General features: G+C 38.6%; 1 protein-coding gene across 1 annotated transcript in view; it reads right to left on the bottom strand.

Moving 5' to 3' along the window:
- The window catches only part of fras1 (Fraser extracellular matrix complex subunit 1), a 271,538-nt gene that overhangs the window by 221,532 nt on the left and 32,640 nt on the right, over positions 1-17,366 (bottom strand). The window contains exon 3 of the mRNA XM_073861042.1: positions 107-214. Within this exon, the coding sequence (XP_073717143.1) occupies positions 107-214 (108 nt within the window). The remainder of the gene's footprint in view (positions 1-106; positions 215-17,366) is intronic.

Genomic DNA, 17,366 nt, shown 5'->3' on the forward strand with positions numbered 1-17,366 from the left:
CCCATCCATTCACTGCATTAAGCCATCAATTCATTTCTCCATCCATCCAGACAATGTTATTAACTTGTTGTAATGACTCAGGTATGAGCAAAGACCTCGGTCTTACCCTTTGAAAGTCACACTGGGGATTTCGACAGCGGGTTGGTCTGCAAATGACAATATCGTTGTAGCAGCTACAGTCCTGACAGGTGTCTGGTTTCCACGATGTATCGTTCTGTAACAAGAAATTCGGTACAAAAACATAAATCCAACCATGCCAAACACTTTCATCTCTCAGTTTATGAAGCATGCAATGGAAATGACACAGCACTAAAAGGCAGAGGCTTGACAATTTTACGCTTGGAGTGTGACAAAATGAAAACAGGTAGAGAGCTTAGCGCAAGGAGAGAACCCTACCGAGTCCAAGGACAAACTCGACAACCAAATATCCCAAGCATTGTTTTACAAAAGACTTTTTGATTTTGTTTTGACATGCTATTTGTATAAGCTTATAGCAGTTTTATTCTGAACAGCACTGTGTTGAAGACTCTTCAGCAAGTTCCCTCAAACAAGGTCACTATAGTGGTCTTGCATATACAGTAACCCCAGACATCATTATTCCCTACAACAAATTAAATGATAACAGATAAGCCAGTGAAAAATAGCTTTGGCAGAAGATGTATTAACAGTCTTGCCTAGGGTACCTACTGCTTCGAAAGGGTTTTTTAAGATGAACAGATAACAGGCTAAACAGAGGAGAAGTCTTCTTTATGTTAATGCACCCTGCTGCGCTAATCCACCCAGACCCAAACAAACAGAGAGCAATCCTGGAGTTGGGGTTGGTCTTCCAAATGGATGTCTGCAAAGTCATGCGTTCAAAAAAGGCTTTTGGATAGATTAAGGGAACACCAAAAGGAATCAGTTTTAGGAGGAGATAAAAACTGAGCCAGATAGGTCTGTGCTAAAGTTAGAAACAGAGCCAGTAACTCACTGAAACTATAAGTGAAGCAGTATTGCATTGATATGATGATAGGAACTACACATCCCATTGTTATTAAACACAATTCGTGCCTATTTTTTGTTTTGCGATTTTATTACAGGTAGGTGTATTAGGGGTGACAGGAAAGCTGTGGTCACATTAGAGTATATAAGCACTACTATATTATTTAGTAAGCACTGGTGATTATAAGCCACAGCTGTCAAATTTAAGAAGTGCAGAAGCACTAAGAAGTGAGTCATGCCCCAATATTTAAGGATTATATCAGAGTTCAGATATATGTACACAAAACTTAGATTTTCTCTTACTGATCATAAATTCAGAAGCAGATGTATTATAAATCACACACCCATGGCAGCTATCCCGATGAGCCTTCTTGTCAAACTGACATTTTGAGCAAGTGTTGATGGGTTGCACATTTCAGCGCACCACCTCTCCTGTGAAGTGACACTCGGTACAGATGTCTTAATGGCCAATGGCTCCGGTGTAACTCGGATGGCCAGCTCGGAGACATCTGAGGACAGTCAATGTCTCAGCAAATAGTCCATGTGTATGCAGAGGCTCTGAATGTTTGGTATAATATTGGTCGCCAGCATTTAAAAAAAAACACTTCCTATTGATGATGATGAACTAAGTAAATAAAAATCTTTCTGCAGGCCGAATTATGTTATATGTTTGACAGAAGACTTGCGCTGAACGCGGAGACTTCCGCCAACTTAATATGTTTGTGTGGAAACGCACACAACATATTATGTTACACCTATGTTCCGCACACAAAAGATTGCATTCGCCATTCGGTGCACATGTGCATCGTGCAGAAAGCCCTGTACCGAAACGGTCAGGTATGAATACACATACCATTACACCCCTAGTGTTAACACACCATCATATTGGACTAATACTGTAACATCTATGACTAAAGGGCGATTTATAGTCGTGCGTAGGTTCTACGCCGTAGCTACGGTGTAGGCTATCCGTAGCCTGTGCGTAGCTCTGCGTAGCCTGACATGCACCTTGCAAAATGTTGAACAGCACGTCAGTTCTACGCGGACCGCAAGCGCTATGATTGGTCCAGCAGAACCCCTCCTGTCAGGTAAAAAAACTGCGTTATAGGTATTTTCGTTTGTGACTGTGAAAACAAAGATGAGCCAAGTTGAGGAGTGATTTAACTCAAACTGCATCAAAAGTCGCTGTTTATTTACTTCCATCATTGCTGGTCTTCTGAAATTATACACAACAAATTGCTGTTTCTTCTTCGTTTGTGGGTTAACCTTGCCCGGTTTCTTCTTCTCTGACGGTCGCGCTGCTACTGTGGTTAAACGCGTGGATACTGCCTACCAGCGGTCGCGCGTGTGTTTGCACGTCGACGCGGACGACGACGCAAAAGTATAAATGAAAACCGATGCGGAACCTACGCCGTAGGACCTACGCACGACTATAACGAGCCCTTAACAATTTTGTTTTGAACATTACATGGAACCTTACATAATGAAATAAAACGATGTCATCAAACGCAATGTTAACATGATTTTTCGTTCCCGTCTGATTGATGGCCATCAGTGGTTGAACAAATCCCATAATTCCACGCTTCTTCAGAGCGTCATTGATCGACATCATTTTTATTGTTTTGATTGTGCAACCCTCTAGCGGCGGATTCTACAAATTGTATCTTTAAACGGTCTCTGTGTGATGTGTCTTATAAAACCATATACATAGGTATGAGTTATTTGTGATTAAAAACTCATATTTTAAACTTTTTAATTCGGGATGCACCGAATGACCGTCCATAAAATTCGTAACCGGACAATTTTGTGTTTAATTTCTGCCGATTTGAAGTGCAGCTGGGTTGCCGGTAATTTACCGTAGATTTAAATGTATGTTATTTACTGGCAAGAGTTTGTTTAAAGTTAAATACATTTTAAATAAATTCTATGTAATCAAAAATATAACTACCAAAACCAACCATCAGCAAAACACTGTATAATTTAATATGTTTTGTTTTAAGTTTGAGATTTTTTTTATGTCATGAATTTTTTTTGTGGGAGCAAGGAAGGAATGCACCTCACACCGTGGGGTATGCCAAAAACTTTGAGAAGAATTGTTCTAATCCAACATCATTTACAAATTCAGCGTTCCATATTTGGATAGGTAATGCATGCATTCATCCCCTATAACCTTTCAAATATGACCATATAGGTATTTTAAAATGTACTGATTCCATTTATTTAATAGCTTTGAAACCTAAACACTGTGGTTGTGGTACTAGGTGTCTCTGCAGGCTTATTACAGCTAGCCCCCCCCCCCCCCAAATAAAGCTAAAATGGGCATCTACACTATGTCATAAAGCTGTTTGTTTGATGCATTGGGTTGTTGGAAACACAAGGAAAATTTGAACGAGCCCCTGGTATCTCCTTAAACGAAAAAAAGAGAAAGTGGACAAAAAAGGATAGCTGACGAAGGTAAACACAGGTCTGGATCTGACATGTTAAAGCTAACAGGAACATACTTCGGGTAAGGTGTACAGTACCTGCAGAGTCTCCAGGGAACATTGAGAGTTTGTATGAGAGAACTTTCTCTGATGAATCTGCTGAGAAACTAATGTGACATCTTTGGTGGGCCTCTGAGGAAAAGTTCAGATACACACTATTAACCTCAGACAAATGGTCTCTTGTGCGTGGTGGATATTTCAAAACTATAGACTAGAGAACAATTTTCTTCTGTTCCTGTGTCATTCTTTAGCATCATGTGACTGCTGCAGTTGACTAAATAAGCAGTAGTGGGTATTTAACCAGAGCTAAATGAAGTACCTGAAACAACCCATTACATTAAAAGCTGAGAAACCTCAAGGTCAAGCTGGAATGGGAGTGATATGCATGCATTTCTCTGTATTAAGGTCTATACGCTAATACAGACCAGTTGCCAAGCAAGCAGAAGTCAATTATGTCCAAATAAAGCTAATCCTAATTTCATGCAGTGAGAGATCAGCCAGAACTGAACCACTCCACGGGCTAATTCAATTAGCGCATGTGCTAAATCATGTCCCCAGCCTATTTAGTCCACTAAGGCAGTGGCTGAATGCCAGTTACAACCAAAGCAACTTAACATATGGTATAAAAGATCCTGTCTGCCCATTAACAGAATAAGTCTTGAGTAAGCACATCCTAGAACGATAATGTGAAAGATATTAGCCATGTGGGATGAGTAAGGAGTTTTAGAAAATTGTTGTTGTTGTTGTTCTTACCCCACTGAAAAGACTGTGGTTTAAATACTGGCCAGACTGTGCAAGCCCTGCATAACCTCACAATATGACACAAATGTTACAACTCAATATCATGGATTGTTAAAGGTGCCATACACACAACACAAGCTAGTCATACACACAACAGGCTAATGCTCACCCTAACCAGCCTGGTAGACCAGTTAAGATCAGCAAACCAGCTTACAGCAGGATGTAAAATGCGTAAGGGACATCTGGCAGCATATTTGAGTGAAGGATAATGCACTGAGACAGCTCTATGTTACTTGTTACTTTAAATAAATCCAAGGTTCAATGCATTTAAATATATTCAGTAACTGCTCTTGAATTGCCTTCTACACAACTTTTTTCAAATGCCAGCCAAGCATGATAATATGCAAATTTCTTGCAAAGCATGCAGTGAGAATAAAAGGTTGACAGGAAGGACATCTAAATCTATTTGTCACTACACAAATGTGCTTAAATAGCCACATCTTGTTTAGGAAAACTGAAGCAGGGGAAAAAAATCATCTGAATGTTTATAAGGAATTATGGACCTATATGGCGTGTTCTCGTTCTTCATCCTTTTATATCTAAAACTATAATTCTGATGCACTTGTGAATTTTATCTTTGTTATTTTTTATAGCTTGCACACAATTTCACATAAGACTGCTGTTCAATTCAAAAGCAAATATGATAATTACTGTCTTCCGAGTGAGCTATTTGTCTTATAAATAAAAGAAAATGTGAATCATCACACATTTCCATCACGCAGCGTAAATAATGTTTTCAATGTGCACCTCAAATTCTCACGAAGACCGAAATTATCACTGCAAAACAAATGCTGTCGAGACATGTAGCTCAGCTCTAAGATGAAAAGAAACCATTAAATGATAGCTTTAATTCACCTGAAAAGAATTATGTTTTGCCACTCATAATCGGAAAACTTAACGCCTTTCCTTTGTAAATGACTTGGAAACCATCTGTTTATAGTAAACTATAATTACTTTAATAATTATAACTAATAACTATCACTTATATGAACTTTAAATTTAATAGGTGTGTCACGATTCTCCAAATCCTCGATTCGGTTACATTTTCGATTTTAATGCCACGGTTCGGTTTTCGATTTTAAGAACAGGTTGCTATGCCATTTTGAGACTAGATTTTTATGAAATATAATATCTTGCCTTTAACCCGAAGATGCCCTGCCATGTTAGTTGTGCTGCCAGTGGAAAAATATGGTACACGCACCTGATAACACACATACCTGATAACAGAGGCCCATTCAAACCAAACCAGTCTTTTGAGCCAAATGGATTTTGCATGCAACCTCAAAATTAAAGAAGCGTCCATTAATCTGTTACTTGTCTTTTAATCTGTTTAATATGCAAAATATTATTAATTATGTGCCGCATCAACTTTTCAGAGATTTTTGCCATTTTTATAGTGTTTTGATCGTGTTAAATTACTTTATTCTGGTGGCAGGCGCTGCAGTCAGCGCAGCCGCCATCAGCGTCTGAGCGTGCTCACAAGCTCTTTGCTGTTGGTGCTGCATTTTGCTATCTGAGGAATTAAAATGTTTAAAAAAAATAATATATCACAACATTTCCAAACCCCAGTACGGTAATGTGCAGTTAACTTTCTCTGTGTAGAAAATGTATGGTTTAAAATGTGACCGTCTCAACATTATATTAGTAGATTTCTAGATTCATCTTGATACAATGCCAAAGTTCGCCAGAGTTCACGTGGGCGCGGAATCACACATGCTCACATATGAGGTAAAATTTAATGCAAAAATCCGTCCCTTTAATAATTTATCTAAACATTTTTTTAATCATTATTGAACATTAAACTTGATCACGTGGCTAGCTTATGTAATTTCCATTGTTTATATCCTTAATGGATTTAAAATTACATAAATTTGATAGGATAATGCAGTTGTTGTGCAAAATGCATTAATGACACAATTTAACAAGTCATTAAACAAAACGTAAATAAACAAAACATGCCGTTTCAGATGTAAATATGATGCCAATATGTCATTTTTCCGATTGAATAGTATTTGATATAAAAGTTAGTCAACACTTTTATTTTGGAGTTTTTTGCATGAAGGCAGGGGCACTCAAATTGTTTGAAATGTAAGTGCCATGGAAAAGACTGAAAGCTCTATAATATTTATGTGTATGTGTATGCACAAATTTCTGTGAGCTGTGCACACTGTGCCCCCTTAAAAAAATTGGTGCATGGTTTAGGCCAATTGGTGCATGACGTTAAGACTGCGTCTTAAGAATGATTCTGACTAACTAGCAATTAGTTAGGGCTAATCAGTCTTATTATTTGGATTTAAATTAGACCAATCTATCTTTCTATGTAACATACTTCAAACAGTTATGATCAGTCTTGGAGAAAAAAATTAATGACTTACTTTAAAGACTAGTCTTAAAGTTTTATGCAACTGGCCACAGATCTCAGTTCAGAGAAACGACCGGTCCTGTCACAGACGCAGCTCTGCTGTGCACGTGGAGTTCAGCTGAAGGTGGGAGGCACGTGCTGTTTTTTGTTTCCCATGTAAAGAGCAGCTTGCGTGGTGTCTCCTGTATCTGTTATCTTTTAAAGGGATAGTTCGGCCAAAAACTATATTAAACCCATGATTTACTCACCCCCAAGCTGTCCGAGTTGCATATGTCCATCGTTTTTCAGACAAACACATTTTTGGATATTTTAGAAAATGTTTTAGATCTTTCAGTTAATTAAATGTGAAGTTACAGGGTCCACGACTTTCAAGACAAAAAAATGTGCATCCATCCTTTACAAAATAAATCCAAACGGCTCCAGGATGACAAACAAATGTCTTCTGAGGGTAATCTGTGTGGTGGTGTTGTAGAAATATCCATATTTAAAACTTTATTAACGAAAAAAAAACGACCTTCCGGTAGCAAAGCCATCTTAGACTCCTCTGTATTCAGGAGAGAGTATTAGCGTAGTGTACGCATTTTTCTTAGTGACGTATAACAAATTCGAAGGGCGGGGGCACAGAGCAGCAGCAGTGTAACCTCCATAAGTTGCGTAAAGCTCTGATCTTGAATGCGGACGCGACTAAGATGGCGGCGCTACCGGAAGGTATTTATTTTCGTTTATAAAGTTTTAAATATGGATATTTCTACAACAAATATCCTTGGACTTGAAGGTCGTGTCCCCGTAACTTCACATTTAATTAACTGAAAGATCTAAAACATTTTCTAAAATATCCAAAAATGTGTTTGTCTGAAAAACAATGGACATATGCAAAACGGACAGCTTGGGGGTGAGTAAATCATGGGTTTAATATCATTTTTGGCCGAACTATCCCTTTAACTGTTTGTAGCTTGCGAATTTAGAGGAATTAAGATGTTGACTCGCAGCACTCAACACGTGTTTTTTTTTCCGCTTGGCAAGCCGACTGGACGTGACATTCGATGATTCCATTTTTAAATTCGAAGTTGAGGTTGTGACTTAATTTCGATCGATTACGATTTAAAATCGAAATTGTGACACCCTTAGTAAATTATAGCTGCCCTAGTCATAGATGAAAGGAAATAATAACAATGCCCAGTTCGCAAAATTTCAAACTGCCCAGATGCAAGAATGTAAAAGTTTCAAAAGAATGCTCAAAAGCCCCTTCAAAATTTGATCCAATGCTTTAAAGGGCCGTGCATTCAAATTGATGAAGCCAACAGTTGTAGAGACAGTGAGCAGTGAAAATATCAAGGACATTTTCATTGATCACAATCAAATAATATGCTAGTGTACATTACTGCAGAAAGCTTCTTTCAGTTTGACTAGAGGGCAGCTGAATAATGTAATGTAGCCAATGACATGGTGTGTGTGTGTGTGTGTGTGTGTGTGTGTGTGTGTGTGTGTGTGTGTGTGTTGGAGTAGTGAGTGCTAAAAGATTTAAAAGGATGACAAAGTAATGAACGTGAAGATGAAAATAAGAAACGGAAAATGATTAAACATTCTGAGATAAACTTCTTATAACAGTGCAGACTTCATGTGGCCAAACACTATGACCATCACAAATAGATTACTCAATAATTCACCCGTTCTGTCTTACAGCTTGTTATCTCTAATGAAAAAGATATGAAAAAGGCAAGTGCTTTGACATTTTAAAAATCTTATATCCTATATAAATGCCAATTGTTAATCAACCTCTGTCTTACTACATTCTGTTACCATTGTTGATTTGGACATGATAATATTTTTGTTGGTTAATGCGATTAACTTTATTATTATTATTATTAACTCGATTATTATTTCTATTATTTAAAAGTGTGTGTTCCTTTACTTTTGCATGGTTGTTCAGGTTACAAAACTGAAAAGCTTAAAAAATTGAGTTATGTTAGTGCACAATGCAGCCGTTTAAATATTAATGCTAAAAACCTCAGAAGATGAACAGCCCACCAAAATCCACCTTGGCCGTTTACCTGTACACACTCACATGAGTCTTACTACTGTACATGTGTAAGCAAAGATTGTTTTCTTGGATCCCAATGATCCGACCATGAAATTCTTGAGGAAGTGAAATTGAATTATTTATGGAAAATCAATTGGTGGAAATCCTGTTTTAGGCCAAGTTTTATCAAACGTGTAAGGTTGCTATAAGTAACAAAACATAACATTTTCTGACTTTTAGGAATGCACACAATGTTAAACCTGTTAATGGTTAACATTTATGCACTGTATGGTACACTAAACATCAGAGGGATATTCTATTTGATACCATGCCATGTAATTCAGCTGTAGTTTTGCAAACACCATTTACTATAGTGGTGCATGTGACTACTATTTAAAAAAAAAACGTAAGTTTCCTTCAGATTTCTTCTCTATGGTTTCAGGTTTAAATCTTATTTGCATTGTTCTTGGGTCCATCGTTATGCCAAAAGAGTCAATTTTGTGCTAATCCCTTTTAATGGCATGGTATGAAGAATTAAACTTTGTCTTTGTTTCTCTGCATTCATCATTATGCTAAATTTAACCAAATTTGACAAGATCAGCACTTCAGAAATCCCTTATGGGTTCATGATGGAACTGCACAGTGTGTAAAATTTGTAAAATGAAAACACTTGAAACTCTCTGTTGGGAGCCATTGTTCCTCCATGACTATTGACTGCAATGCACCCTCAGATTGAAGTAAACAGTGTTTGTTGAGGAATCTAATGCTACACAAAAAAACTGCAGTCAGGCATCGATTTACTTCTCGGCAACCTTTGTGAATCAAAGATTAAAGTATAATATAAAAATATAAAAGCACAGAGACATACTAGTATCTTTACAATGGGAAAGTCAGTCGAGTGTATGTACATGGAATTTACCAAGACTTTGTGTTTTTAACTTTTCAGGGGCTGGTTTAAAATGTCACAACTGTCCCTCTGATGTGAGTTTTTTTTTTTAAACGGCAAATTATAATGGACTTGTTTTTGGCAACACGTCAAGCTACTACATGTATTGAGTATTGTTTTCATTTTATAAAAATATTATTACATTTTTTTTCTTACGCAGGTGGAGACATAATTTCATAAACTCATTCGCTTACTTTAAAAAGTATTTGCTTTTCATTTCAAACATAACAAAAGTAACGTTACGCACAAACACATTACGAACTATTATAAACATTAACTAAGCAGATTATGTCGTATATATTCTGTACTGTAATCGCATTTTTGTAATAATATATAGTAGCAGAATAAATAAATCGGCTAAATCAGCATATTTTTATCGGCATAATATTATTTGTTTTTAAAGCTCACGTAACACACGCTGTTTCTGCATTTCTGATGTTAATCTGGAGTACCTATAGAGTAGTATGACATCCTTTATATCTCTGAAGAGTCTTTAGTTTAATCAGATTTATACTTTACCGAATCTTTCTGATAACGTACGAAAAAATGAAGAAGGAGGAGTTATACCGCGGGAGGAGCGAGTACGAGTCATGCAACACTATACAACACTGTTTTAACTTATGATTCACTACATGTTCGTGTTATTTATATAATATGCACGCGACTATTTCCAACATAAGACAAAAGTCTTACTTACCGCGTGCAACTCGTCATGACCCGGTTGGGAAAATCCACTGCATCAAACACACACGCAAAACTCCTCTGCTACCCCGGATAATAAACTATATCCATTGTTTCCATAAGGCTGGATGTCTTCTCCTTACATCCAAAAACACACTTCTTCTTTCGTGCAATTGTTGACTTTTGAAATTAAAATAAGCTGAGTGGCGTGATAAGGTGTTAGCAGCTCTAGCGTCTCCTGCTGATTGACGGGTGGGCGGGGTTTTCCAGGGGAAGTTTTCCGGTGGAAGCCCATATAAAGAAGTGATACATATCGAAAACCCCTGAAACGTCAGTTAGAACTGTAATCGAAAAAAACTTGCCGAAACTTGTACAAACCCTGGCGAAGTGCATTCGGCACAGAAATACTCTGTAACACGTCCAACTGCTGTTTTGACACTTTGCCTACGTTTAGCATGAGGAAACAACTCTATAACTGTGTTAATAAGTCAGAATGCTTGAAATACCATTAACCCCCCCCCCCCCCCCCCCTTTAAATTGTTTTTATTGTATTGTTTACTGGCAGTTTCTATGAAAGGTTTTACTGGATGGATTTGTAAATACTAGGGGTGGCACGGTTCACAAAACCCTCGGTTCGGTTCGTATCACGGTTCTATGGTCACGGTTCTCGGTTCAGTACGGTTCTTGTTGTTATTTTTTCTTTTAATTTTTAACACTCCAGAAATGTATTATCTTATTAATGTATTAATTATCCATAATTTAGGATACAGTATTAAAAAAGTTATATCATGTAATCATGCACAAACTGAATTTAACTTTAAGCACATTATTGGGAACATCCCTGAGGAAAGCCAGGTGAGATTTTGATACAGCAAGAGGGAAGACATTGATGATTTCAACATGCTTTTCATTTATTTGGCAAAAAAGAGAATGTGTATTGCCATCTACATGAACTTATGTGCCTTTTTAGCACACAAAGAAAACTTGCATTTATCAAACTGCCAACTTCAGTGTAGCTCTAAGATTTATCACTGAGAGGCTGCTTTTTTACTGCAGAGAGTATGTGGACGAGAGAGAAACATAACGTTTACACCTGTAATATTTAAATCCGTCTCTTTTGTCCACTTTTGACTACTTCTGACCTGATTACTTTAAGGGGCAGTTTATGAAATAAGATCGCGCAACTTTCACACGCTAGCAAAATGAAACTACGCAGAAATCAGCCGCTTTCGTTTTATCAATGAAAGGCTAAAAATAGCGCTGAATACGAAAAGACGTAAAACAGTGTTCATTACCTCAGATTAGATAAATGGGCGGAGAGAAGGCTGTCGTCGCGTGTGGCTGTTTTGAATATATTCAACCCATAGCCTGCAGTTCTATATATCTATATCATCATAGGTAACATGAAATAAAAAATGTTTCCACACACCAAACTTATACGACGCTGGGGCATCCTCCAACTCCGGGCAGACTTCCATTTCTCTCCCTCTTGACATTTCTACACGTAACATGACCGGGCCGGCAGCACTCACTCTCCACAGCAGTCACCTATTCTTTCGCGCTATTCGCGAAAGGGAAACACGCTATCTGGGGTCACATACAGGGCATGAGGTTACATTGCGCATGCCATGAACCGTTGAACCGTACGGCACACACGCGCTCCGAACCGAGACAAGCGAACCGAACGGTTCGGATTTTTTTCATGAACCGTGCCATCCCTAGTAAATACAGATCATGAGTGCATGTGAGTCACATACACATTCAATTCTTGTGCATGTATTATGGTTAAAACAAATGTTTTGTAGAGATTTACTGCGTTTGTAGTAGCTATCATGGCAACCCCTAACTGCACAAATTATGTCAGACTTCCTGGATTTCATAATAAACATTAAACAGCCAGTCAAAACGGCACACTTGTGTCTTTCGCAATAGACTACCATTAGCTTTAGTGACTCACCAGAAGTCATAAACCGGAAAGCTCAAAGATGGCGGCGGCCACATTTACGTCAAGAAACAGGTGGAAAGTCAATCTTTTTTATCTCTTTCATCTTTACTTGACTTCAATGCTTTTCTCAATTGTATATTTTTTATTAATTCTGTGTTCAGGTTGAAATTCTGTTGTCAAATGTACATATATGTACAGTTTGTGTTGAAAACTGGTGGGGACAAAAGATCAGATAAAAAACATTACTGCAGGACGGGAAAAATATTGAATAACGGCGCATTGAAAGTGGGCATAGCGTAGGCCAGTCAACAACAAGAAAATACTCAGCATAAAACCCTCAATGTCACACATGCAACAGTCCCTGCAACACCAGCTCAACCGAACAATGCCAAAGCACCATACCGTAGAAAACAGCAGCGCGTTTAGTCAATAATTACAATGAATTTCACTACATATGTACAAGAAAAAACACATAAGCATACTACGCACATATGTGACCCTGGACCACAAAACCTTAAGTCTTAAGCATCGCTCGATTTTTCAGAACATTTTAACCAAACGCCTTCAAAAAGTGGTGGGATATGTCCCCAGCGTCCCCAGTGTAAATAAAACCTATGCTAGACAGATACTTTGATTGCACAGTCCTACCGTAATTTAGTCACTCCTAGACGTACATCTGGCATCAGGGGGGACGTTTACCTCGATGAAGGAAAGATGTTGTCTCACCAGGCTATGTTTATTCGGCTATATCCAGTGCTGAGCTTCTATGAAACTTTACAAAACCGGCGAGATGCTTCACAGGCGGGAGATACGCGGCGTGATTGACAGCTTAAACACCAAATGGACATACGTTAAAATCAGATGACATGATTTCACAACTTTTCATTGGCCATTTAGGTATGTGAAGCATACTGTATACGGAAATGAACCTGGCATTCAATCCGTCGAAAAATCTCAAAATCGGCAAAATGGACATACGTGGTTTTCATCGGACAGCGACGATATGCACTTACATAAAGCAATAGTAATTACATTTCTCCTCACATGTTGTTCTGAATGGCTGTTAGTTCTTCAACAAAATACAGTAGATAAAAATTAAACAAAAACATTCATTCTTAAAACAATAACATCAATACAGTATTGCTGTTCCCACATCCTAAATAAACTAGCACTGCACAATATATCATTTCAGCATGGACATCGCAGTGTGTGCCTCTGCAATAGTTATTTCAAAAGGAAAACTTTTTTGGATGCCATCCAAAAACATTTTGGATGCCTTTGCCAGTGTTACACCACATGAAAACTGCTTTAATTAAACAACAGAGAAAAACAGCTTTTCATGTCATCTGATTAAGTCATCCACTATTTCTCATAATCACAGAAAAACTTAACATCGCATTGTCAGTTTCCCCTCAATACTGTGCAGGCCTAACTCACACATGCATTTTTTATTAGATTAAGCTTTGCCACTGACTGTGTACCTGTGGGTAAAGCCTATGAAATGAGGATGAATGGATTACAAATTGCCCAGAGCTTTAGAGGTCAGCGGGAGTCTATCAAATAAAGCTGGACAGACGCACACTGACTGTGAGGAAGAGTCAAAAGCAATGCCACAAACTCTCTGACAACACTCGAAGAGGTCTGCGAGGGGCCAGACAGCTGGGGACAAATAGATGTCAAACTTTGAGGACAACTGCAATAAGCCTGTCACTGCTGTAGACAGATGCCATGCAAGGACCACTATAATATACTAGACATTTTATAGGAAAAAAGGTCTGCACTGTTAAAAAAAGGTACCTCATAACAATGAGAAGAACCATTTTCGGTTCCACAAGAAACCTTTCAGTCAAAGGTCCTATAACTCTTTTCCCGCCATTGACTCGTCAATTAAGAGAAAACGCTTTCTGCCAATGACGGGTTTTTCTGTCAATCCATATTTCCGCTATTATCCACCAGGTGGTGCTCTTACCCAACTTATAAAACCCGGAAGCAACCACTTATGCTGCGTTCCCACCAGCCATGGTAGAGGCGTCAAGCGCGAGTGATTTCAATGTTAAGTCAATGTGAAGACACGTTGACGTGCGTCTGGATGTCTCGCGGCGCGAATAAGGCGTCCAAACTGAGGTTTTTACGTAACATGGAAGCGACCATGGTCAGACATTTTTGGCTTCAATTCATTACAATGGAGGGAGGCGACGTCGTGTCGTCCATCTTTTTTTACAGTCTATGGTTCAAGCTCACCATGCCCTTGTTACGATCTCACAACACTTTTGGTACGAGCTTAGTTTGTCCCCTCTGTCTCCATTGGGGTCTGCCCACTTTTCTTGCATTTTTCAAATATTGCCAGTGGGTGGAGTCAGGCCCTGAACAGGGGTTTAGTTACGCTTTAAAAAAAACCTTATTTTGTATATATTGGAAAATATAACAACATCTGAAATTCTTTCATTTGCCGCTGCACTGACCACAATGATGAAGGTTCAAGGTTAGGGATGGTGCAAGAAATTCTTTCTGAGCGATGTTGAGCTGTATTGCTCAGGGCATTACTATGAGACACACATTTATGGGACTGTACCGCAACTCACCAACCCATGAATCCAAACATTATCATTGAACTTCATCTTGCCATTGCCCTGTTCTGTCACTGTATGTGGCAAGCAATTTCACCTCTCTCTTACTGGATATGAGGAGGAGAATCTGAGAGTCACAAGATCATTCACACAGCAGTTACCGACACAACCATCTGATGAAGTGCAGGAAACATGGCTCAACTCAGAACCGTTTGTGAAAACACTAAAGATTGTCGCATGCTGATGAAATTAGAGATTACTATGGAGAGTGTGTGAGTGTACACTTACCTAAAGGATTATTAGGAACACCTGTTCAATTTCTCATTAATGCAATGGTGTGGGGGATGTTATCTTAGCGCACTAAGTGCCAATTGGGCATAGGGTTGCCGCGGTGACGTAATTTTCCCACCGGTTAATCAGCACGTCACAAACCCGGTGAAACCGGTGTCACCGTGTGGGGGGGGGGCTTATAAATGCGCATGCAGACGTGCACATTTTACTTTCACTTTTGAATTACGCAACTGTTTAAATGTAGTGCTTGCGTACGCTGCGTTAAATTGCGTATGAATTTGCATGCAATGCGAGGGCAACAGCTGGTTTACTTAAGTGCTTGAGTCAATTTGCGCAGGTAATTCTCAAAGAACCAGCCAGTCCCAAGCAGAGCAACCGGCTACTTCTCCATAAAGCGCTGCTTGAATGATGGGTTTATTATTTTTCTTGATGATAAACACAACAACAAAACGATCTCGCTTATATTAAACATCATATATGTATATTATAACAAAAACGAGTAAGCACGCGGCTTCTGCCATCGTCTGGTCAGTCAGCTCACCTCGCAAACTCTGACAGGAATAAATGAAATCTGACACCTGCTGCTCTGTGACCTGCTGCTCTGTGACGTGACGCGCGTTCAGATCCGCTGAATTCAGGCACCAGACACATTCAGTTTGCTCTCTCTAACGAAACTAAATGATTAAATTACACGAAAATATCAAAATGACGGTGAAAGACGGTGTCGCGGTGGGCAAGTGATCTAACCGGTGAGAGACTGAAGCACCGGTTATCACCGTTTCACCGACTATCGCTGCAAGCCTAATTGGGCATCGTTTAAATGCCACGGCCTACCTGAGCATTGTTTCTGACCATGTCCATCCCTTTATGACCACCATGTACCCATCCTCTGATGGCTAATTCAAGCAGGGTAATGCACTATTTCACAAAGCTCGAATCATTTCAAATTGGTTTCTTGAACATGACAATGAGTTCACTGTACTAAAATGGCCCCCACAGTCACCAGATCTCAACCCAATAGAGCATCTTTGGGATGTAGTGGAACGGGAGCTTTCCTGCCCTGGATGTGCATCCCACAAATCTCCATCAACTGCAAGATGCTATCCTATCAATATGGGCCAACATTTCTAAAGAATGCTTTCAGCACCTTGTTGAATCAATGCCACGTAGAATTAAGGCAGTTCTGAAGGCGAAAGGGGTCAAACATAGTATTAGTATGGTGTTCCTAATAATCCTTTAGGTGAGTGTGTGTATATATATAATAAGGCTCTGCAGAAAGCTGCATTTACTTTGAATTTGAAGATTTGTCAGGTTTCTCGCAGTCAGTGACTTTGTCAGTGACATACTTCGTCTCGTCATTCAAAAAGCCGGCGGGAAATCTGTCAAAAGCTATTCTGTATTCTGTTTCTCTTCACATGTCTGCATTACCTTTTGCAGTTTATTTTATGCAGACTTTTATGGATTGCTTTATGCTTACTTTGGTTTGTGACATTTGTCTTTTACACACAGAGACATGCGCACATAAACAAAACTATGAGAAAGCAGGTTAAAGCGTTTATGTAATGTAAAATCAGGGTAAAGGCAGAAATCTACCTATGCCGATCCGATTTATTTAAATCAATACATTAATCCACACATACATAAAAAACTGTAAATGTGTAAGTGCATGGACAAATACTTGTGCAGATTCCCAAGTCAAAATCGTTACATAGCTCAAAATATGTGTAAAAGAAACAGCACACTTTAAGTCTGTTTTGTATGTACAGTACAAAGCCTTTATCCGAGGCTTATGAACTTCAGAAGCACAAGAAGTATACGTAGAATTAGTGCCATCTGTGCAGTTAAGCTAGCAAGATTTCATAAATAACTGAGTAGGTATTGAAAAAGACCTAGTGATTTTTCTGCTATATTATTCTATAGTAGTCATTTTCTCTCTCACTACACCTCTCCCTGCAGGTTTAATATTATTGTGAAACCATTTCTTTTAACTTCACGCTGGGTTTGTGGATGCTGAACATAGACCAACCTGATTGTACAAGCATCCCGCAGCATGGCAGTCTTAATGGGGAAATTTATTTGCACTGGCAGTATTATGGGTATACGTGTCACACCACAGCTGTGGCCTTTAGTCTTGATGAATTCATGTATGCAACTATAATTATTAAACATTTTATGGATGAATGCACTCAAGTTGTAGTTAAAAGAATTTCCATTAAGTTCAAAAGATGATTAAGTACATTTGCTTTCTTTTTCTCCAATTCCTTATATAAAAATACAACCATACAAGGT

The sequence above is a fragment of the Misgurnus anguillicaudatus genome, chromosome 22 (assembly GCF_027580225.2).
Source record: "Misgurnus anguillicaudatus chromosome 22, ASM2758022v2, whole genome shotgun sequence".
Taxonomy (NCBI): Eukaryota; Metazoa; Chordata; class Actinopteri; order Cypriniformes; family Cobitidae; genus Misgurnus; species Misgurnus anguillicaudatus.